This window comes from Aspergillus fischeri, genomic scaffold, assembly GCF_000149645.3.
Source record: "Aspergillus fischeri NRRL 181 1099437636249 genomic scaffold, whole genome shotgun sequence".
Classification (NCBI taxonomy): Eukaryota; Fungi; Ascomycota; class Eurotiomycetes; order Eurotiales; family Aspergillaceae; genus Aspergillus; species Aspergillus fischeri.
This window is the reverse complement of record NW_001509770.1, coordinates 540,998-563,935: the sequence shown is the minus strand read 5'-3', so window position 1 is coordinate 563,935 and position 22,938 is coordinate 540,998. Positions and strand designations below refer to the sequence as shown.

Below are 22,938 nucleotides of genomic sequence, written 5' to 3'. Positions count from 1 at the left end.
CCAGCATTCGAAGTCTCGGGCATCTTGCTTTGCTTGTGCCAAACGCGTCATCGGCGAGCACAGCCTAGTATTGATAATTGTCCTCGGCGTTTGCCGCATACGTGGACTCCGGTTTGACAATAGCTCTTGCAACCGGTCAGCTTTGCTGATCTAGTGGATGTCACCCATGTTCGGTGGCTAAAACTAGACTCTGTATCTGATAAGGAATAGTTGTGTCATCAACAGCTAGCAGAGCATGTGCCCCCGGTCATAAATCTCACCCATTTTTGAAGTCTAATCACGGGCCGGTTGCAAGAAATTGATCAGCCAGGGGACACGTATCTTGCTGCCACTGAGGCGAGCGGCTCGGCTGTATTTCGGAAGAAAGCAGATTGCATCGGGCAAAAATTGCTTTATTGGAAAATATCCCATACTATGGGGTAGACTCGGGGACAGAATCCAGAAAGTGAAGACGTGATTATGCGCTAATGGTGGGTCTTGTCTTGGGAGGTTTGACATCAGAATGCTATTTGCAGGTTATGTGGTGTATCGTCTTCTCGTCCCTTTGGTGACTCGTAAGCTGTCCTTGATTGACGTCCGTTCAAGTTGGAAACAGTGAATAGTGGTAGGCAATAAGGGGAAGGTTCTATGTAATAATGGTCTGGGTATTTCTAGTTGTTCGCAGTTAAAGTAGAGGTAAGAGGGGCTGGCCTCTTAGGGAAAGAGAGAAAGCCATGACCCACTGTATAGAATATTGCGTAGGTGGTAGGTTCTCTCTCTCGTTCAAACGACTTAACTATCTAATGCTGTAAGCTAACGATGTCAGCGTCCGACAGCGACATGGTCATAGCACAAGATCCCCGTATGTGGAATACCACGATAAGCCATTCCGGTCATTTTATACAAAACAGCGGTCTTTCGTTGCGCTTTTCTCTCCAGTGATTGGTAGATTGGAACAAATCGTGACAGTTCCGAATGACCCAGCCCCAGGAACGCGCAAATGAGTCTGTGACTTCCCACCCAGCAGGATCCCAAGGATCTTTCCATACAATAAGCCCCGTTCTGCCAGTCTGTGCGCTTCCATACCCCTTCATATCGAGACAAAGTTGTGTTTCATCAAATGATTCCCCAGCCAGGATCAAATTATCCCTCATTTGAGGGATCGGCAGTAGGTCTAGCCAAGGATGATGGGGTATCTGCCGCTGGATCATAGTGGGCTGCAGACTATAAGGGAGTGATTGCTCAAGGTCCCGTTGCCACGGGCCTGTAGTATTGAACGGCGATAGAGCTTCATCATGTAAATTTTCTGAAGTCAACCCAAAAATCTTAATGTTTTCGAAAAGCGCCCTGGTGAAATTGAGCTGGATTAAGTGGAGCAAAAGATCCGAACGCGGAGAACCGAGCAGATATGATCGATATGCAGTGTCTTCCAACTTTCGCATCAATGTCTTTGTCAGTTCTGAGTCCGGGGTGAGAATATGTATCTTCTCAATTTCCCCCAGAGTCATACGGAATACCATTCCAGGGTCGGGAGATGTTGCCGGTATGCGTTTATTGTCATGGAAAGCAGGTACCGACGTGGCCAACAATTGGCTTTGTTGAGGAGTAGAACCGTAGTTGTCGTAATTCTCCATCCTCTCCGTTGAATCTTTTGGCGGTTTCTTGTCTCTGAGGCCTGTGGTCCAGTCAGACAAAGAGCCATGATCCACTTCTCGCTCACTGATATGAACTGGACTTACGTCGAGCTCTCTGGTTCACGCGGTTCTGCAACTTCCGCCGTGTTCTAGGGTCACTGATTCCCGACCAATCGTCATCTGGCCAGACACTGAGGCGTTGCGTGAATGATTGTAAAACAATCCGGTCTTGAGATGCGCCGACCCCATCCACTTTCCGATTGGCCATTTCGGTAATGTCACTAGCAAATCTTCTGTTCTATCACAAAAAAAAGGAAAAAAGAAAGAGCACGAATGCAACTTGCTGACAGGAAAACGGCACAGGCGGGTGTGGGGGAAGGAGTAAAAAGAGGTTATGCGCATGCGCGGGAGGATCCTGCATAATGTGGTCGAGACAGGCTGGGCTAGTCTCTCCAAGTTACGACAATTTAAACTTCAAGGTACATATCCGTGGTTCAGAAGAAACGAAACCATAGCCAGCTGTTAGAAGCCAATAAAAAGTACCCGTGGGCCCACTTTGTCATATACCTGCATGAAGCTAACCAGTATAAAGTAATAGTGGGCCACTATGGCTTGGGATCGCCTCAGCTATCCGGCGGGGATAACGGTTGTTCCAAATACGCTATTTCCGTACTATGCGTAACCCTATTTTATTGAACTGAATAAACAGCGGAAATTCTTATCCCTAAGTTTATACTGATGTGCGATATTGAGATCATCATCCCCAGGACGCTTGGCACAGGAATGGCATCGTTGCTTGTGGAGCCGGGCGCACTTGATCAGTTTGGTCTTTGAACTTCCTCGCAAGTGACGTTGTCTATATAAAGCGGTACAGCTCCATGTCTAATGTATGATTCTCTTGATAATAGACCATCGACAGAATAGATACAAATTGCAGTTTGGAACAGTTATTTTACGTCTCACTATTGACACCTGCACAACATGTTGCGAGTCATTGCTCTACTAGCCTTTTTTCTGGGGCTGTTTAACGCAGCAGCCTGCTACCAGAACCAAGCGACAATGAACCAGACAGCGTCCGTCAATTGCCAGTATGCAGTACGTGCCCCTCGCCAGCTTTGCTTGACTAGTATCTAACGATCCCAGTGCTCTCGTCTTTCAGCCATCTTTAGATCTGCCCTGCATTACCCAGATCGAGACAACTTCACCATCTGGGATGCTAAACAACAAGAAGCCCGGCCGGCTTGTCGGGTTGAGCCCTCCAACGCGACCGACGTTTCAAGAATACTGGATATCCTCGTGGGCAGCTGGTGCCACTTTTCTGTTAAGGGTGGTGGCCATTCTAGAAACCCGGGGGACTCTAATTCACAAGGCGGCGTGACTCTGGACTTGGGTCGGCTGAACAGTGTTGAAATAATGGACGATGGGGCCAGAGCTCGTGTTGGCGGGGGTGCAAACTCTGCTCAAGTATATCGGGCATTGGAGTCCCAAAAGCTATCATTTGTTGGCGGCCGGGTTGGTACTGTTGGTGTGGGCGGATTTAGTCTGGGTGGTGGAACATCCCCATTATCGAACAAACATGGATGGGCATTAGATAACATTTACGAATACGAGGTATGTGTTCTCCTAGCATATTTGAATTCTAACGTTTTCTGACGAGGATATAGGTTGTACTTGCCAATGGAACTATAACCACTGCCTCTGAGACACACAACCCAGATCTTTATTATGCTCTTCGCGGCGGTGGCAACAACTTCGGCATTGTCACAAACTTCGTTGTTCGTACATTTCCTCAGGGACCTGTCTTCACCGGCATGACTTCCTATGCCGCCAATCAGTCTGAGCAGGTTCTCGACAGGGTCTATGACCTGTATACCGACCGTGCTCTGACAAGCGACGTGGAGATGGGCTATGACCTTTACTACACCTATGATTCCAACAGTGACGAGTTCATCCTGATGGGTGCTCAACGCTACGGGAAGCCAGTGGAGAATCCCAAAGTCTTCCATGACATCAATCAAATACCCACGTTAAGCAGAAATACATTTATCGGCAATTTGAGTAGCCTGGCGGATGATTCCGGCCCAATGGGAACTACCAGGTACGTTGTGGTCTGCCAGTGCAAGTCCTGGCTTTGCTCTTTTTCTATCGTTCTATTTACTCAAGTGACCGCGGCAGGCACTTGTTTGCTACGTTGAGTGTGTCACCATCCCGTCCATTACTCTCAACAGCCCTTCAGATTTTTCAACAAGAGGTGGAGTCTATAAAGACAGTTCGTGGGCTGGTGCCCAACTTTATCTGTTATCCACTCCAACGGAACGCTCTCGCAGCGATGAAGCAAAGGGGCGGTAATGCTTTGGGTATCGATCGTGACGAACCTCTTTTTAGTGAGTGGCTTTATATTGGCAAATCTCTAGGCGTGTTGTCTAACGTATAACTTAGTTATCCTGATATCCACCGCGTGGTTGGACAGACGAGACGACGCCACCGTGAATAGGATGACTGAAAATATTATCTCTAGAATTGAGGCAGTGGCCAAAGAGCTGAAAGTCGCTGACCGGTATCTTTATATCAACTACGCTTCTGCTGCACAGGCAGACAAAGTCTTTGCTGGTTACGGCGAGAAGAATTGGCAGAGACTGAGAGATATCCAGAGATCTGTCGATCCTCGAGGTATCTTCACCTCAAAAGGCCTATGGAAAGGGTTTGTCAAATTGCTGTAATGTAGCTATTGACCAGTGAGGTGACTTACATGCGTTGATCGAGTCCTTCTTTCCCATCATGCTGAATGCTGTCCTCCATGGGGAGTCTTCAAGAGTTAGAAAGGTAGAATATTCCCGAGTTCAATAGGAGATTACATACATATTCGGGCTGTTCTCAAGCTTCTCCTACGACCGCCGATGAGTTGGCGAGGAAGATGATACTAATACATCGGAGACCCCTATGCGCGACCCGTGTCGCCAAATACTCTACTACCGCGGAAGGAACAAGCGGACAAACCACTGTGGCAACATTGTGCCATAAAAATAGACGAAGTCGCAGCTCCCGCGCTATAATCTAACTAACTATCGAGAATTGCCAGTGCCCTTTACCTGATCCCCCGTAGGCCATTGTTCTCCACGCTGTCGATCTTGCCAGAGCTGAAGAGCAAGCTGCCATCCGCTCCCCCAAAGGTTCTTGTTGTGGACTACGTACTTACGTCATGAAATCCTAGGTGCACCGCTGAACGGGCGAGGCTGCTACATGTCCCATTTGCATTTCGGAAGGGTGGAATCAAGCCCCTCTGGACAAATTCCCACACGCAACAGACATGCATCGCATCTGGAGCTGCTCAGCTACCTCCGTGTGTAGCTCTAAGAGTTATGAGCCATGCCCGAGGTTCGCAATAAAGAATAAATGGGGAAGGAAGTTGTTGAAGTAAACAGGGGAACGGAAGATAATAGTCACAGACACTTACTCTCTGGTCTTCGCAGGACTGTGTCCGGATAGGCAGTCTCGGACATGCCTGCCAATCTCCGTTGTGGCCCCCTCCCTTAGGCCCCCGATCATTTCTGTCGATAATCCGTCCGATTGCCGTTTGATGATTGTCTCAAGAACGGAATCCATGTCGCGGAAGGCACAAGCATCAAAGTAAAAACGCGATAGAGTGAGCCCTTCATACCATTCGCTACGTGATGATTGCCTGCCTCTACTCTGTCTGCCAATTGGCACCACAAAAAGGAAAATCAAGTGATAATGGACGGTACTGTAAAAATGTCTGGAGTGGAATTGGAAGGGCCTCTGACACCAAAAGACAGTTAGAAGATCAGTGATCAACGCACATTCAGTTAGCGCGTAAGCGGTCTCCACACCGTAGAATTCCAGGACCTGATAATGATGTCCGCTTTATCAACTTCAACTTTCCTCGCGGAAAAACTAGGCCTAGACTATACATCGGAGTACATAACCGAAATAAGGCGCACTGCAGATGGCCCCACCTGGATCTAGCCCTAATGTAGCAGTAGTACAGTCAGGTACATCAAATACAGTCACGATATCAGGGCAGGAGGTCCAAGACTTCTCTATAGTTAAGATGGAAATCATCCGCTTTTAGTTAGCCCTCATGCAGGAGTATGACATGGTGGGTCCATGGACACAGAACCTTACAATCAGCCTGTGGAAACAACTTTCGTCATGCCGATTGTCGCGAGGTGCCAGTCGGCCACTATATCAATTAGCACGAAGCCCGGCTCTGGTTCCTTGCATTCACAGTAGCGGCTTTGCAACAACAATTTCCAATTCTCATAAAACCATCACTTTCCTTGTGAGTTCCGCTGTATGCCCATCCACCTCCCGAGGGTTGTGGAACGACGCTCACGACGTTGAGGTATGGTCACGCTGACTCTCTACTAGACCTTAAGAATCTACCAAAATGGTTAAGACACTCCTGTTTGGCGACCAGCAGGTCCCCGTTCCCGGCTTTGGGGCCATGGGCCTCAATTCTGCGATGGGGACAGATCTCGATCTTGAACAGTCTGAGCCTGTTCTCTTGAAAGCTATCGAACTTGGCTGTACATTCTGGGATACCGCGGTAAGTAGTCTGTTCAAAGTTATTCCGAGGATACCGATATCTAATTACGTTGCGACCTAGGTTGCCTACAAGAATGGCGAAAATGAGAAGCTGCTTGGAGACTTTATAAAGAAGTACAATGTCCGCGATAGGCTTTTCGGTGGGCATAATAACCTCTTTCTGTCTCTAAATTGTGTCACTGGCTGACGTCGCGTCGCCACACAGTGGCCTCTAAGTGTGGGTTTGACGTCTTTGGACCCGAACGGAAAGTGACGAACTCGGCCGCCCACATTAAGGAATACATTGAGGGGACGATTGACAGGCTTGGTTTCACCCCTGATCTCTACTATCTACACAGAATCGACCCCAGTACGTATAAAGCAAACGCAGAAAGTGATTTTTTTGGGGCCAAATCCAATATCCTAACTGTACAACCAAAGATACCCCCTTAGAGGAATCCATCGGCGCCCTTGATGAACTTCGCCGGGCCGGGAAAACAAAATACATTGGGTTATCCGAATGCTCTGCTGCGACTCTGCGCAGGGCACACGCGAGTTCGTCTTGTCTGCAAATTACACATTGGAGAGTGCGTCCTAACGTGTCCTAGTCGCCAAAATCGATGCCGTTCAAGCCGAGTACTCTGCTTTTGAGACATTGCACGAGACGACTGGCCTGATCCAGACTGCAAAGGAATTGGGCGTGGCCTTTGTGGCATTCAGCCCGCTGGGTCATGGCTGGCTTGTGGATGACTTCCAGTACAAGTCTCCCGATGATTTTGCCCCTAATGATTTCCGACGCACTGGTACGTCGAACCGCCTACAGGTGGAAGTCCGATAGGATTAGGGTAAACTGACCCTTGCGGACCTTAGTTCCCAAGTTCCAGGGCGAAAACTTCTATAAGAACAAGGCTATCGTTGACGAGATCAAGAAGCTAGCAATCCGAAAGGGTTGCTCGGTTGCGCAGATCGCCCTAGCTTGGGTTTCGGCGCAAGGATTGATTGCGATTCCAGGAACGACCAAACCCTCACGCTTAGAAGAGAACTGGGCATCTCGTGACATCGAATTGACGGAAGAAGAGCTGACGGAGATGCGAAGGATTGTGGACGCTGCTAAGCCGGTTGGAGAGAGATTTGCTCCTATCTTCCAATCGATGGTCGGTCATTAGAGCCTACGCACAAGGTCTGGTTGCTACGGGATGGTGGCAAGTTTGGATGTAGAATTGGTCGCATGACGTCGTCATCTGCTCTAACAATGGTCGACGGGATCATATAGGTATGTAGAGTCCTTACAAGGAGGGTCACGTTACATAGCTGCTTTAAACTGAAGTGTTCCACTACAACTCTCCAGTGTCGTCGTCTTCCAGGCAAAGATTACATTGGTATAGGCCGCTTGGTGGTTATACGCACCCAGTCCTGCGAATTAAGGGGAAGGTCTCAAGTTAAATCCGCGTCTCAAAGCAATTTCAGTGTATTGATAAAGCTATGGAGTGACTGGGGTAATTAATCATACTTTGTGTATGGGACCCTGATGTGAGTTTATCTGAGTCTCCTGCCAGGGCCCAAAAGGACCGGTCCAAACTTGCGAATCGCGTCTTCAGTTGTCGCATCGGGACCGAGGTCCCACTCGAATCTGGACTCGCGTCGTCTTTGCCGTTTTGGGTAGCGAGCCTCCTGCTTTGTCCACTTGGGACGTCTTTTTCCACCCTTAGTTCCCGGTTCTGTCTGGTCATCGTCGTCGTCATCCTCATCCTCATCCTCTTCCTCTTCCTCCCTGTTGTCGTCCTCCTCCTCGTCAGAGTCCCGGTAATGGTAATCTTCGTCCTTACTCGGACGTTGCAACTGGTATCTTCTTTCAGTCTCCTCCTCGTCGTCCAAGTAATACAGGTCTCGAAGGATGGTCAGCTTCATGACCATGTCCTGAGGAATACGCCCTATCCTAGGGCTTCCAAGTGCCCCAATGGCCTTTCGAATGGTTGGGAGTGGGGCACCATGCCACTGCTTAGGTGCTTGGGTGTTTTGTGCCAATGGGGTATCGTCCAGATAGACCCGAGTATATTGCCCTCCTTGGGCGACATCGGTGATTTTCCCCTGTCTATACTGATACCGTGCATATTCATGTGCCAGCGGCACCCTTCTCTTTGTAATATTGCCTTGGCGGCGAATCCTGTCCCTGAGTTCGAACCGGATAAAGAAATCCAGATCACTGGGCACGAAAAAAAACATCGGGTCCAACGCGTCATCATAATATGTATGGCAATTGTAGCATAGCCCGACAGCATTCATATTGAGAGTGGGTCAAAATTAATTAGGCCCCGTTGTTCTAAAAGCCGTGTCTAGTCTCGCTGTTAGTGAGAAGGCACTTGTCATGTTACTATATGGAAACCATACTGCTCCATCCTCTTTCCCAAGTACATGGGCAATCTGTATTCTTATTGATCCGCAAGACCAACATTTCTCGCTCATTCTCTTCATCTTCTCCTTCACATGGGACGGAAATGAGCCAGATATAACGGTGCTATTTTTGCTGTTGACGGCCAAGGAGGTGGTGGCATGCGATCAGTATTGTTCGGGGGCTTCGTAAAACAAGTGAAGAAATTGAAGCAGTGTATAGGATGCTAGACACAATCGGATTTTCGAACTGTCAGAATCGGTTGTCAATCTGTTGATGCTTTGCCATATAGGTTTAGGAAGGAGCGACTGCTTCCTACAACTGGACTTTCTATTCTTATGTTTTGTTGTGTAGTTCACGTCATAAATACACTGACTGTGCCCTATGTATAACCATGGGACCCCTATTAACACCCGAATTGGGAAATCTGGTAGCCTACCAAGATGGGCTGTTCCGAGACATAAACGGTATGCATGCTCATCTTTGTAAAATTTGCTCGGTGCAAGTATTAATCTCGTACAGCATACCGCCTGGTATAACTCTCATCCGATCGTCGACCGACAGAGTATGACTCTCCTATGGACAGACAGCTTCCTGGTTTATGTTTCCATGGTAGATAGATACGTCCCACACTGGCTTCTTCATGTCGCATCAGATCTAACTATGATCCTCCTGTCTCACCTCATAAATAGCATTGAGAACCAGGACCTTGCGGCTGGATGTTACAATGTCAATACAGGCACCAGTTGACTACGACTAGAATATTGTATCGATACTTTCGACTAAAGCCTACAGGTTAAATGGTCACTGATATAAGATGCAGCATATACGGGTTCCTGATACGGTACCAGCTGGAGAATGCCGGATAACCTCCGTAGTAGTCTAACAGCGCCGGCAAAGGTTGATATCCGTACTCAAGCACGTCGTCGTACTGGTCCCATGGCCTCACAAGAGGACGACCCTAGCATAGCCCTTCAGTGTCATAGCAAGCCACCATCTGTGAGTGCATGTACAAGAAGAGCTCTCCTTGACGGTCAATGGTCCTGACATTCTTGTTGTCTCCCCCAGCACCGCGAAACACCATGTGCCAGTGGTAATGAGCATCATCCATGTCATAATCGTCCCGCCAGGACGACAATAATGCAGGGCCTTGGAGTGTGTCGGCTGTATTCTTTAGTAATCTATGGAGGCTCATGCAGTGCGGCAGCTTGACGGGACTTTGATGCTTCAGTATAAGAAAGAAATTATGGATCTTGAGAGCCACGTCAGAAGACAGGGGTATGTCTAGTTCTCAAAGGGTCATGACTTTATGTAGATCTAGCGTAGGATGCCATGGGGATTGCGCTAATTTGAGCTTTGTTGGAGATATATTCCCCTGGTCTCCGTGAGCTGTGTATAAATTCAATTAGTCAGTGTGCAAATCAGAGATACCCGGGCTGGTGCGCATGGTGGCATGAGAAAAGATCCCAATTCTCTTTTGCTACCCTTTCTGCTTGACTGCGCTCAGTTTGGCTGCATGCCCACGGTTGGTGGCTTGCAACAGTATCTTTTCCCATCTTCCGCTACGAACAGTCTCTCTTTAGCCATATCTTCTTTAACCTCTCTAGTCGGAATTGATCGGTTCGCGCCGGGTATAATTAATATACCAGTGTGACTCAGACCCTTAACCTGTCGCTTGGTCTTAAAAGTGCTGTATAGGCTTTGCGTGTCCCTAGTCCGCTTGACCATATCGTTAGTACTAGGTATGGCCCTACCCAGCTTTGACGGACGTTAATTGGCCACATCTAGAGCAATGCTCGTGTTGGAATTGCCAAAACGTCCTCGTCTAACCGGATTTGGGGAGAACAAGAAGATATAAACACCTGGTCCTAGTCCTCATTTCCCATCCATTTCTCTCCATCGCTCTACTGTGCTGAATTGATCTCGATTTCTCTTCAAGCATAAGTTCTCTAAAAGCAACGGAAGTAACGACAGGAAAGAGAAGGAAGCATGGCTCGAGTCCTCCTCACTGGTTCGTATTTCACATCAGGAGTGAAATATACGAGAGCCTAGCTTCAACTGACAGCACTAACAGGCGGTAATGGATTCCTTGGAAGCCATGTTCTTGGTCTCCTCTTGGATCGAGGGTAATGCAATTCACTATCAGCCTCCGTCCCCCAGCTTTACCTATGATACTTACGTGTTCCTAGATATTCAGTCGTAACCACTGTCCGCAGTCTCGAGAAGGCTGAGCAGATCCGTGAATGCCACCATCTACATGCATCTACCACTCAGCTACGAGTCATCATCGTTCCTGACTTTACGAGCGCTGGTGCTTTTGATGAATGTTTCAAATCTGACGCGCCCCTCGATGTGGTCATCCATACTGCGTCTCCGTTTCGCTACTCGATTACCGATATTCAGCGAGAACTCTTGAATCCTGCAATCGGTGGGACTGTTGCGTTGCTGGAAGCAGTTCGGAAAAGTGCACCATCGGTTAAGAAAGTGGTACGCTTCCCGCATCGTAGTGAAATGAAGCAGACGTACTTGGCTTCAGTTCCCGAGGTTGTTTTAACCAACTGCAGATCGTAACATCTTCTTTCGCATCGATCATCAACAGCTATAAGGGGAACAGTTGGGTCGAGCATACTTATTCCGAGGAAGATTGGAACCCAATTACCCTTTCGGACGCTCATTTAAATCCTCTCAACGGATACAGAGGTTAGAATCACCTCCTCGTCCAACTGATGTTCATATATTCGAACTAAAACTTCTATCTAGCAAGCAAGACTTTTGCCGAGCGAGCATGTTGGGAGTTTCTTGAGAGAGAGAACCCACCTTTCTCTCTGGTTACGTTATGTCCAACATTGATGTTTGGCCCAGTGATACACCCACTGCGCAACCTCGACGAACTCAACACGTCGAACCAGCGGATCCGGAATTTTATGGTAGGCGCATATAAAGCTGAAATCCCCGACACAGGAACATCGTTCTTTCTCTGGATAGATGTTCGTGACGCCGCCTTAGCCCATATAAGAGCGATGGAAGCTCCAGGAGTCGAGAATAAAAGATTCTTATTGACTGCTGGTTATTTCTCAAACAAGGAGATCTGTGAAGTCATCCGAGACTCCTTCTCGGAGTACAGACCGCAACTCCCAGAACAAAACGCGGGCGGGGGCGGGTATCCCCACGGAGGACTGTACAGGTTTGACAACTCCCAAGCAACCGAGAAGCTTGGCTTGACATATCGAACCCTGACCACGAGCATTACTGAGACTGTGATATCGTTACAAAAATTACAAACCTAGATAGAATTTCTGAAGCGGTTCGAACCTTTGTTTACTGAGTATATAATTTATCATTCATTTCAAATATTAGAAACAGAGTTTCTGCTGTCTCCTGCTGCGTCAACTCAGCCTTCAGTCAGCCCTGTGCAGAGCCACTTATGATAGGGTTAGCAGGACTACCAAAACGGCGTCAAGTGTAGCCATTTTTGGCCGCTGGCTAACTGTTTCATCGTATATAGAGTAAAGTCTGTCAACCAGGTAACCAAACCTAATAAGGGATTTACGGAGTTCTCTGGGATGCTGATTTGAGTAATCAGACTTGCGAAATATGCCATATTGCAATTCAACTCACTGATCAGAATCTGATCTGTCTGAAAATGCTTCCAATTACTTTTACTATCTATGAATTCTTAAGACGCCTGCAGGGAAACTGCCTTAGGGCTGCACTAGCCAACAAGAGTGCCAGAGCAAACTTTATTGGTAGACTTTCTCGTTGAATTACTATCACACTCAAACAGAGAAATTAAAATTGATCATTCCCTATTCCCTGGGCCCCGGGCCCATGTCTCTCCTGTTCTGGTGATGTTATCAGCTGATGACAAGAGGTTAGCAAAATGCACATCCTTCTGTCATAGTAGGATGAAGCTTTGACCCCCAGATGCAATGTGATGAAGCTTAACCTGCAAGTTACTCCAATAGCCTGTGCTTGACAGGTCAGAGGATGCTATGCTGCATGATCTGATCTTGGAAACTTGCAGGATCATCTTCTGTTTTCTTACCTTCACTCTTTGCATATACCTTTTTCCAGTCTCAGGTCGGCCAGCCACAGTCAGGGGAGTTATGGCACGGCACATGAAGAAGAAGATCTGGATCACGATATAGCCCAAAAGCACCATGCAGCTGTCCCTGGACTTGATTACACTGCGTACTCTGGGTCATGCACAGGATGGGATTACCTTTAACGCTTATATGCCAAACCGGATCCCATTTGGAGACAAAGGGCTTCAGAGGTTGCACAGACCAACGTGCTCTAAACACCAACTGCCTGGTTGCTACTTTTCTGATACGAACCGAGGAGTGTTCTGGATACCCGATAGCCCGAGACCCAAACGCTAGAGCCTACCGTGTTGTAAGTGTCAGGCGTGCCTAGGTACTCTCACATCGAACTGCAGCACTCCAAACGGAGCACTGCTGTTTGACTCTGGTTACAATCCACTAGTATTCTAGTCATGGGTGGAAATTTGATCTTCCGGACCTATTCTATCTATACTCAGACTACTTAGATTATACAAGACTTTGCCTCTTTGCAAGCGGAGGTCCTTTTGTAGATCGGGTCTCCTTTGATGTCTCCATCATCGGTCAGGAGTTCCTGCTCGCTGGCTCCTAGGTAATATGTGGTATATGTGATTTGGGAGAGGGTCCAAAAGACAAGACTGACAACTAGTGAAAAGTGTCAGGTGTGTATCATGGGTTGAGGTCTAAAGGCAACAATTAGCCATAGAATATTGTAGATGCAGGACCTGACATATGTCTGATTCTGAGCATGATGAGACAAGATAAACGCGAGGCATGGCTGAGATGAAGGATAATCCCAGCGGAAAAATATGAGTCCCCGGCCTGGCGTCGGTTGTCATGATATACCTCAGGTACATGCAGATCCTGATTTCGTGTCTAAGGCATTCTGGGAAGAAATGTTTCAGACAGGCGTTCATTCTTTACAATGGTCTCATCTAGACAGCTTCATTACGCTTTAAGAAATGTGTGGTATGCTGAAGGTATGATCATTCAAGAAAGAAAAAGGAAAAATGAAGTTGCTTTGAGAGATGGATATAACAACGAGATGTGAATGTGGTCTGTTCTTAACTGAATGATTGCTGAAATATGCTCAGGCCTAATATTCAGGTCTTAAAAAGCAACCGAGGTCCAGAAGCCAGACTGTGCAAACAAAGGAAAGAAATATATATAAAGGAAAGAAGGTGCGGACGTTGTCCCGCAGACATGTGTCTGATGCTTGACGGCCCTGAGGCCAGTCGGGGGGTTGTATCAATGTTGTGCCGCTGGGTTCCTCCCGCGACCTATGTACTGCATACTGAACCGTCTTCTACTTCAGTGCTCATCTGGGCTTGAGGAGTCGCTGCCGCTATCCCGAAGCCACGTGTGTTCTCTGTCACTGATTATATGTGCAAATCTGGCTCTGCTGTCCAAGGGATATTTGCTGGGCTTGCACTGTTGGATGGCAGCAGGCTCTCTCCTTGACACCATCATTGTCTATGTGCAATCAACCGATGCACTTTAGACTCGCGCTCGGGGTCGACTTGCCGATCAGGTAGAATCTCGAGGTGGGGGGTATATATGATGGACGTTGTAGGTACTGAGCACAGGTGCCGAGTCCATCTCGAACCCATAGTTTTGCCCTTATTGGGCCAGACGCGCATACGGTTGTATACGTTGGTTTGCGCAGTCTTTTGCTGGTGATGAGTACGGTGGGGCGGGACGTCGGATGTGGATGTGGATGTGGATGGGGGTGTTATCGTCTTGCAGATTACGGAGAAGGCCATCGGTATCAAGGAGTGGTGCCGATACGAGTACGGGAATGACGTCGCCGACCGTTGAGGGTCGTTGATAGGTATTCGACGCAGCGTTGAGATGAATTTAAGTGTTGTCTTCGAATGTGTTTGGTTCAATCAGTTGACATAGACCATAACCGCAAACGACATCAGGCAAAAGCACAACGGAATGTAGACCTTGCGATCCACACCCATATCCGTGCTAGTGAGTGACGAGGCCGAGGAAGAGGGGACGGAGCGGCTTGGGTTTCTGCGTGTGGACGATCTGGTAGATTTGTGGGCCATTTTCTGGATTTGAAGGGTATAGAGAGATTATCTGAAGTTGAGGTTATCTGAAGACGAAGAAGAAGAAGAAGAAGATAGAGGAAGAGAAGGAGGGGTTATGGAGATGGGGATAGATTCAACGTGGCGGTGATGATCAACCCAACAACATTGCGGAGTACATCCTCCGTCTCAAAAACATTCATTTCCCAACAAATCAGACTGGAGTGTTTGGCCTTGTGATTCGATCAGCTGACTAAGTCTGCGCATTACTAAGGAAACCGAGGCAACTGACTGGCTTGTTTGTTCCTGTTTGTTGATCCAACAAGAATGGCGGGGTGAGTGTGGCTGCAACCTGGCCAGCAGCCACAAGTCATGTGCGAGTTAGAGGCGGTGTCTAAATTTTACAAATTCGTGCATCTCCTCGAGGCTGGTGTTCGATTCCGTCTCAGGAGCCTTCTTTTTTTCTTTTGCTCTCAAAGTCGTAGTCTTCATTTGACATCGGGTAATTCTATTTTGATTCGTATGTCTTGGCCGCCCTTTGTAAATTTTACGTATGTCTGGGCTTGCTTCTTGCCAATGATCACAGGAGCATTTTGACTGGTTCTCAGTGTCCAGGGACAGGACCACGGTGATAGTCCCCTGCTGATGTTTCAGACTGGAGGTACAGGTACCTATCCAATATCTCCCTCCAGTAAGACAATCGGCCCCAGATTAGAATTCCCCTTAATCTATCCGCCCAGCCTCACAATGACCACATGCAACATATTACCACCTTTCATTTCCTGGGGGCTTGGGATGGTACTGTGCAATTTCACTGTCATGATTATTGTTATTATTATTGTTGCTCCCTTTTATACGACCTTCTCATCGGTGAAACATCCTGACATCCTGAAATGTATTATTAGACAAGCAAGCTCTTGTATCTCTCCAGCAGTATGTCGATAGCAGATAGTGGAGAGGGGTATAGTATTATTGCGCGCTAATGAGCTGAATGGAAAAGATCTTGATTCTTGAGGCCTGAAAATTGTGCTCAACGTTTCTCCACATGGCAACCCACATCTTGATCATTCCGTGGCTCGGGACTGGCGAATTTGGAAATGCGCTGTCCTCGGATTGCGCATTCCCTTCGATCATGATGATGAGAGATCAACCGATCGTCTGTCGATTCCTTCTCCATGAGTTAATCTGACACTGAATCCTCAAACATATTATGATCTAACTTGGAATATTATTTTCATCTGTGGCAACTGAATCAAAGAATGAAAAATTTTCAGGTGTCTGGCCGACTAAAATTATCTCTGCCAGAGACATACTAAATAACTAAAACCTAATGGTTAGTAGTTAACCATCTACGGAGTAGACGATACTACCCTGCGAGTCACTAGGACAATATGATCATTTTAGTAGGTACTACTAGATAGACACTAGGCCATAGTCTGCCTAGACCAGGAGATTTCTGCTCTTTCCATCAACAACACAAGTTCGTGTGGATGCAACCAGGGACCTGAACCAAACCACACCCGGACTAGGAAAATATTCTAGCGTGCTGGTGCCTATCTGCGGTCTGAGATATCGCATCGCGGCTCAAACAACTGATTCCCCCATTACCGAATAGGTAACTCGCTACCGCACTGCTCGCTTACAGTTGCATCTTACTGTGGGCCAAGTGACCTTGCCCCGGTCGGTCAGCCCGTCAGGCAGAGTCAGACACACTCAGATTCTTTCGTTTCTAGTTTTCTTCCGGCCGAACTTGGGCACATTCACACTCACTCCAGTCACAAGTGTTACCGCTCGTGGCAAAAGAAAAGACCATGGCTGAGGTCATCTTGCGCCTATCATCGTGGGCTGATACTGTGCAGGATGGATCCTTCTCCAGTTTTGTGATCCACCGGATCGGGGTGTCGGCTGGCCCCTCCATCATCCGATCAATCACCGTGTCTGACCACTTTCATCGGTAATGCAAGCTGACCTCTGAGCACTCAGTTCCTACCTTAGACACCTCGAGTCTGAGACGGCGCGCTGGGTCATCAACCAGGGGACGAAGCTAAGATCCTGGACTCCCAATCAGAGGCGATTCTCGACTCGGTGGCAGGGTAAAACCCGACTAATAATACCATGGCTCCATAGCGACGACCCTACCTACTATCTATAGTCCTTGGCCTTATGACTCTGAGTTTCGATCAATCCATGGCGCATACTCAGCCTTCCCAAGTAAACTAGACTAGCTCACGGCTGCCTCCCCTTTAATCGACAGGGACCGGCGAGTATTTACTACTGTCCAGCCCCCCCGTCCTTCTATCAAAGTAATCATCTCATACCTCTGTTCTCTGTAAAGAGCTTCCTGTCGTTTTCTGAAGTCTTATATCACTCACTTACAGTCGTTACTTTCAAAAGTCTTGACATATCATCATCTGCTACACAGTTCTCTTCCTTGACACAGCACTCGTTTACCCTGCATAACGCAGACATGTATTTCAAGTACGCAGCAGCAGCCCTGACTGCGGTGCTCCCTCTTTGCTCTGCGCAGACTTGGTCAAAGTGCAATCCCCTTGAGAGTGAGTCTTTCCATACCGGCATATGATATACAACAGCTCATCTAACGATTGCTTTGCAGAGACCTGCCCGTCCAACAAGGGTCTTGCCGCATCCAGTTACACCGCCGACTTCACCTCAGAGTCAGCTTTGGATCAATGGAAAGTTACTGCAGGCAAAGTTCCCGTTGGCCCACAGGGCGCTGAGTTCACTGTGGCCAAGAAAGGTGACTCACCTACCATTGACACCGACTTCTACTTCTTCTTCGGAAAGGCCGAAGTGGTGATGAAGGCCGCTCCTGGTAGAGGTGTTGTTAGCAGCATCGTCCTGGAGTCGGATGATCTGGATGAGATTGACTGGGTAAGCCTGCTTGTTTATCTTACGTTCGTCTTGAACCGGACTGACGAAAGCGCAGGAAGTATTGGGCGGTGATACCACTCAGGTCCAGACAAACTACTTCGGTAAAGGCGATACCACCACATATGACCGAGGCACTTATGTGCCCGTTGCCACTCCTCAGGAGACTTTCCACACCTACACCATCGAGTGGACCAAGGATGCCGTTACCTGGTCTATCAACGGCGCCGTCGTTCGTACGCTCACGTACAACGATGCCAAGGGTGGCACTCGCTTCCCTCAGACTCCTATGCGCCTGAGACTCGGCACCTGGGCCGGCGGCGACCCCAGCAACCCCAAGGGTACCATCGAGTGGGCCGGTGGCTTGACCGACTACGGCGCGGGACCGTACACCATGTACGTCAAGTCCGTCCGTATCGAGAACGCCAACCCCGCCGAATCCTACACCTACTCGGACAACACTGGCTCTTGGCAGAGCATCAAGTTCGACGGCGCCGTCGATACCTCCCCCAGCCCTTCCGTGACCTCCACCACCAGCACCGCCAGCTCTACCTCGAGCAAAACCCCTTCCACCTCCACCCTGGCCACTTCCACCAAGGCTACTCCCACCCCATCTGGAACCAGCTCCGGCTCTAACTCGAGCTCCAGCTCGTCTACTGGCTCGGGATCCACCACCACCGGCGGTAGCAGCAGCGGCAGCAGCAGCAACACCGGCTCTGGCTCTGGCTCTGGCTCTGGCTCCTCCATTAGCGCCGGAGCCTCCGCCACCCCCGAGCTCTCCCATGGCGCCGCCGGCTCCATCAAGGGTTCGGTCACAGCCTGCGCCCTGGTGTTCGGCGCCGTCGCTGCCGTGTTGGCATTCTAAACAAAATGACTTTTTTGGTTTAATGCACGATACACATAATGAGGGGGGGACGTCACAACTGTAGATGTTGGAATCGGGATTTCGCCATCGTTGGAGTATGATACTCCATCGTTCTTGTATTTGATTTCGTTCTATGCCCATACCTATTCCTTATACCCCGTACATACAACATATAACATGCTACATATTTAATGAAAGTACGCTACCTTTCTGGTCTGGGGATTTGTTTGCTCTGTGACTTGGCACCTCCGTCGTAGATATTTCAATTGAGATATAATTATAGATCGTAATCATAACAGTAATAGATGTAACGCAGCTTGTCTACAGTCTTGCATCGCGCAAACTCTGGAAATCTCATTCATATACTCGTCTCGAACGTTAAGTTGCTGGTGCTATGCTATGCTATGCTTATACCAAATTCCCTTTCTTCCTTTGCAGGTTCTGCAGATCGATATATAATCTCCGAATTAGGTCAGCTACAGGCCGATGGTGATCCGTCGCCTGCCGCAGAGAGTCCGATAGATCCGTGTTCCCACGAATCTCGGACGTCGAGGTCTCGTCCTCGCCAGTACGCACTGGCGACAACCTCCCGGTAAACGGCACGATCGTCTCGATGAACCCCCAGATACCCTTGCCGTTGGCGTTGGCGTTGGCGTAGCTAGGCCCGTTCCCAGGGGGTTTCTGGCACCCAACAAATGAAGAAGGGGCGCGCATCTCCCTCTGCACAATCTCCTGGATAGAGTCGAGATGGTCGTCCAGCGTGGCAAAGTCCCCGCATAGCGCTTCGGCCTTGGACTGCATGCGTGCAGTGAGCTGGTCGAGGTACGCTTCCCGCCGGGCTAGTTGGGTCGAGAGTCTGGCGTCCTGTGCGACGGAGCGGCTGCCGCCTCGGCTTCGGCCTCTGCCTGTGCCGGTGGTGTCGTCGGTGGCTGCGGTTGCGAGGAGGCTGTCCATTGCGGAGTTGATGTCTGCTTTCAGGGAGGCGAACTTGTCCGTCGCTGTGCGGGCGGCTTGGGTGCAGCCGGCGAATTCGAGGTCGAGTTCGTGTTTGGTGGCCGGGTAGGCCTTTTTGAGATTCGCGTGGAGGTTGCGGAGGAGGGGTTCCGTTTGTTGCAGGGTGGGTTGTAGGATGGACATTTGGGTGAGGGTTGTGTTGAAGAGGCTTTCGAGGCGGGATTGGGAGGTTAGGATGGAGTTGGGGTGGGACTGCATTTGGGGGTTTGTGGATGGTGGTTGTGGGTAAGGCGGGATGCAGCTCGCTGGGTAGAGGACTGATACTGTCTCGATGCTGCAGAGGGTTTGATATTGCTGGACGAGCTCCGGTAAAATGAGAAGATGGGAGATTGCCGCCATGAGGAGGAGGTTGATCAATGGTCTGATGTATCTTTCTATGCGCGCAGAACTAGACGTTGTTCCAGAGCTGGTGGACACGATCTCTTCTCCCTGTGATTTGCGCGCTGTCGTAGAGGTTTCTGAGCTCAACGCTTCAGACTCTCGCTTCTTCCCTGACCGATCAGATAATCGCTTGTGTCTTCGCTTGACTGTATGCGCGGGCAGCGTGCGAGAGCGCAACTCCGGCGCTACCCAGGAGGCTTCTGAGATAGGTACCTCGCATATTGACGGCATGATAAGCTCAGGGCCTGATATTGAAGAAGCAGACGTTGTCATCGATTGGCACTCCTTGCGCTCGTCTTCTTGGTCTGTCTGTGCATTTCGATCTGATTCTTCAGGTAGGTGCTCCTTCTGCAAGGATGAGGTTGACGCCACAACCCAGGACTCGCCCAGTACACAGCTCTCTGCTGTACGAGCTGAGCCCGGTGACATGTTGACTGTTTTGCGCTTATATTCACTTCAACTGCATACGTTTCCACTCTTCGACGCCTTGGGTTGACCTTCAAACTAAGACTGCAGCGCACCAGATGATAAGTATTGGAAACCGCTGTAATTTCAATCAACAGATATATCTATCTTGATGCTCACAATAAGAGGTATCGATTTATGCCGTTGCGAAGGAATGCGCTTGTGTCGATCGGAACTGTTGTTATAGTGGGGAAGCGCACATGCCATTCGTTGACTTCCCAATCGGGCGGATCCAGCTGGACCTCGCGTCGTGTCGCAGAAGAAAAAATCCCTTGCCATGAATCAACCAACCATGCGGCGATTATCCACTCTCTTCTGGCAGCGCTCCTTCTCGAGACGACCGGGCTTCAACAATGGCGTGAAATATTTCCGAGAGCCGACCACGAGACGGCAATGGCTATCCACGACATCGTGTCGATCTTGTTCGTGCTCCGAAGCGCACGCTGAACAGTCCCCTCCCCCAGCATCCACCGCGTCAAATACAGATTATCGAGCTCTAGGGACCGCTCAAGATCTCTTCACAACCTCCATCTACAGCCCTGGCTCGCCCCTTTTCCTACCCAACGGCACTCACGTCATCAACCGATTGATCTCGTTCCTCCGCACTCAGTACCTTCAATACGGATTCCGCGAAGTTCTGACACCGACAATCTACAAGCGTTCTCTATGGGAGGTTTCGGGCCATTGGCAGAATTACAAAGATGACATGTATGAGGTCAAAGGTCGAGGAGCTACAGGGGAAGCCGACGGAGAAACGGGCGAGGACGAATCGTACGGCCTGAAACCGATGAACTGCCCCGGCCACTGCCTCCTTTTCAAGTCGCAGAACCACTCATATCGCGAACTGCCCATCCGCTACGCCGATTTCAGCCCTCTCCACCGTAACGAGATCTCGGGGGCCCTAAGCGGGCTTACCCGTGTCCGACGATTCCACCAGGACGATGGGCATATCTTTTGCCGACCGCAGCAGATCAAGGGGGAGATTGCGTCCGCGCTGGGGTTCGTCGATATGGTGATGACAACGTTTGGTCTGGGACCCTACCGTCTCGTACTCTCTACTAGGCCGGAGAAGGACTTTATCGGGAGCCTGGAACTGTGGGACAGCGCGGAGACTCAGCTGCGGGAAGCCTTGGACAACAGCGGGAGGGAATGGGCGATGAACGAGGGTGACGGTGCTTTCTACGGGCCGAAGATCGACATTCAACTGCAGGATCAGGCAGGGAAATATCACCAATTATCCACGATCCAGCTGGACATGAATCTGCCGCAACGGTTCGGGTTGGAGTACCAAGTTGCGGAGGGTGAAGAGGACTACAACCCGGCGACTCCAGGAAGAGCGACGCCCGTGCTGGTTCACCGGGCCAATTTTGGGTCGCTGGAACGCTTCCTTGCCCTGCTCATCGAACAATATGCCGGTCGCTGGCCATTCTGGCTCTCTCCGCGCCAGGGTATCATTCTGACGGTCAACCAGGACGAGGCGGTGCTGCAACAGGCACAAGAAGCTGCTGCGAAAATCTCTGGCTTCCGTCCGCATGTTGCTAGCAAGGACAATGTAACCTCTCCGAAGCCTCTTTCATCCGTCGATTCGACATACCTGATCGATGTCGACACCAGCAGCCAGACACTCGGGAAGAAGATCCAACGGGCCAAACAGATGAAGTACAATTTGATTTTCATCCTCGGGCCTAAAGATGTCGCGGACTCGAGTATTACTGTGGATGTGACAGGTCAAATGCAGACCAAAACGGATGCAAATGGACAGAAATTGAAGGAAGTGCTCGAGACAAAATTGGGGGAGAATGCTCTCCAGAACCCACGGGCAGTCAGGCTGAAGGTCGACGAGGTCCATGATCTGTTGGTCCAGCTGGAGAAGCAATTTGTTTGATGTATTCTATATCCCATGCTTGTACTATAATGTTGAGTACTAGTCTAGTCTACGTATCTAGACTCTCCTGTATCATATTCCCAACAAGCCTCAGTTCCATTATCTGGAGCACTAGTTGTGTCTGTTCTCCACTGCTATTCCCAATCGAGTATCAACTCCGTCCTCCGGCTTCGGGATGCTGAACCTCTATGGAGCCACCATTCTGCATCTTAGGGCTTTCGGCTCTCACTTCCAGCTGGACTCCTCATCTAACGTAATCCACCACCAAGCGGCACACACCACCGAGCGGCACAAACTTTCGATACACTACCACCTCATCCCCTGATTAGTTAACAGATTGCTTCATGGTATCACCAACTCATCATTATGCCTCAAGGATCTACAGATCCAGCTGCTGAATCAGAGGACCGAATACAGCTCGCAATTCAAGCATTTAAAAATAGCCAATTTAAGAGCATCCGCGCAGCAGCCGCAGCGTATGATGTACCATATCGTACGCTCACTTACCGAATCAAAGGTCGAAAAGCACGCCTGAACATTCCAGCAAACAGCCAGAAGCTCACAGTTTTGGAAGAAGCTTCTCTTAAGAAGTGGATTCTTGATATGGATGAGCGTGGTCTCCCTCCAACCCAGGATATGGTACGGACGATGGCGAATCTATTACTATCTCACAAGGGAGAGCCTGAGGCTGTTGGCTTGAACTGGGTTTCTCACTTTATCAAACGACATGATAAGATCATATCCAAATACACCCGCAAGTACGATTATCAACGTGCAAAATGTGAGGATCTAAAG

At 49.2% G+C, this 22,938-nt stretch overlaps 7 protein-coding genes across 7 annotated transcripts, besides 6 other annotated features; 5 read left to right on the top strand and 2 right to left on the bottom strand.

Annotated features, from left to right (window-relative positions):
* Positions 1-2,594: 2,594 nt before the first annotated feature.
* NFIA_009290 (FAD-binding oxidoreductase) lies at positions 2,595-4,333 on the top strand (the record flags this gene model as incomplete). The annotated part of the gene is made up of 4 exons (XM_001264146.1): positions 2,595-2,708; positions 2,757-3,224; positions 3,278-3,711; positions 4,132-4,333. 4 exons carry the CDS (start codon positions 2,595-2,597, stop codon positions 4,331-4,333), a joined length of 1,218 nt encoding a protein of 405 aa, XP_001264147.1.
* Positions 4,334-6,021: 1,688 nt separating this feature from the next.
* Positions 6,022-7,324, top strand: NFIA_009280 (putative aldo-keto reductase (AKR13); the record flags this gene model as incomplete). Its single annotated transcript, XM_001264145.1, has 6 exons — positions 6,022-6,180; positions 6,241-6,319; positions 6,385-6,528; positions 6,600-6,713; positions 6,767-6,961; positions 7,029-7,324. The coding sequence occupies 6 exons, from the start codon at positions 6,022-6,024 to the stop codon at positions 7,322-7,324; spliced, it is 987 nt and encodes a 328-aa protein (XP_001264146.1).
* Positions 7,325-7,694: 370 nt separating this feature from the next.
* NFIA_009270 (uncharacterized protein) lies at positions 7,695-8,441 on the bottom strand (the record flags this gene model as incomplete). The annotated part of the gene is made up of 1 exon (XM_001264144.1): positions 7,695-8,441. One exon carries the CDS (start codon positions 8,439-8,441, stop codon positions 7,695-7,697), a length of 747 nt encoding a protein of 248 aa, XP_001264145.1.
* Positions 8,442-10,536: 2,095 nt separating this feature from the next.
* NFIA_009260 (uncharacterized protein) lies at positions 10,537-11,118 on the top strand (the record flags this gene model as incomplete). The annotated part of the gene is made up of 3 exons (XM_001264143.1): positions 10,537-10,558; positions 10,622-10,673; positions 10,737-11,118. 3 exons carry the CDS (start codon positions 10,537-10,539, stop codon positions 11,116-11,118), a joined length of 456 nt encoding a protein of 151 aa, XP_001264144.1.
* Positions 11,119-14,714: 3,596 nt separating this feature from the next.
* Positions 14,715-14,757: a microsatellite.
* Positions 14,758-17,111: 2,354 nt separating this feature from the next.
* Positions 17,112-18,398, top strand: NFIA_009250 (glycoside hydrolase family 16 protein; the record flags this gene model as incomplete). The annotated part of the gene is made up of 3 exons (XM_001264142.1): positions 17,112-17,199; positions 17,259-17,536; positions 17,592-18,398. The coding sequence occupies 3 exons, from the start codon at positions 17,112-17,114 to the stop codon at positions 18,396-18,398; spliced, it is 1,173 nt and encodes a 390-aa protein (XP_001264143.1).
* Positions 18,057-18,143: a microsatellite.
* Positions 18,214-18,243: a microsatellite.
* Positions 18,247-18,274: a microsatellite.
* A 408-nt stretch (positions 18,399-18,806) lies between the features above and the next one.
* NFIA_009240 (uncharacterized protein) lies at positions 18,807-20,222 on the bottom strand (the record flags this gene model as incomplete). The annotated part of the gene is made up of 1 exon (XM_001264141.1): positions 18,807-20,222. One exon carries the CDS (start codon positions 20,220-20,222, stop codon positions 18,807-18,809), a length of 1,416 nt encoding a protein of 471 aa, XP_001264142.1.
* A 328-nt stretch (positions 20,223-20,550) lies between these two features.
* On the top strand, positions 20,551-22,143 carry NFIA_009230 (threonine--tRNA ligase MST1; the record flags this gene model as incomplete). The annotated part of the gene is made up of 1 exon (XM_001264140.1): positions 20,551-22,143. One exon carries the CDS (start codon positions 20,551-20,553, stop codon positions 22,141-22,143), a length of 1,593 nt encoding a protein of 530 aa, XP_001264141.1.
* A 260-nt stretch (positions 22,144-22,403) lies between these two features.
* Positions 22,404-22,436: a microsatellite.
* A 106-nt stretch (positions 22,437-22,542) lies between these two features.
* Positions 22,543-22,938: part of a mobile genetic element that runs on past the window's edge.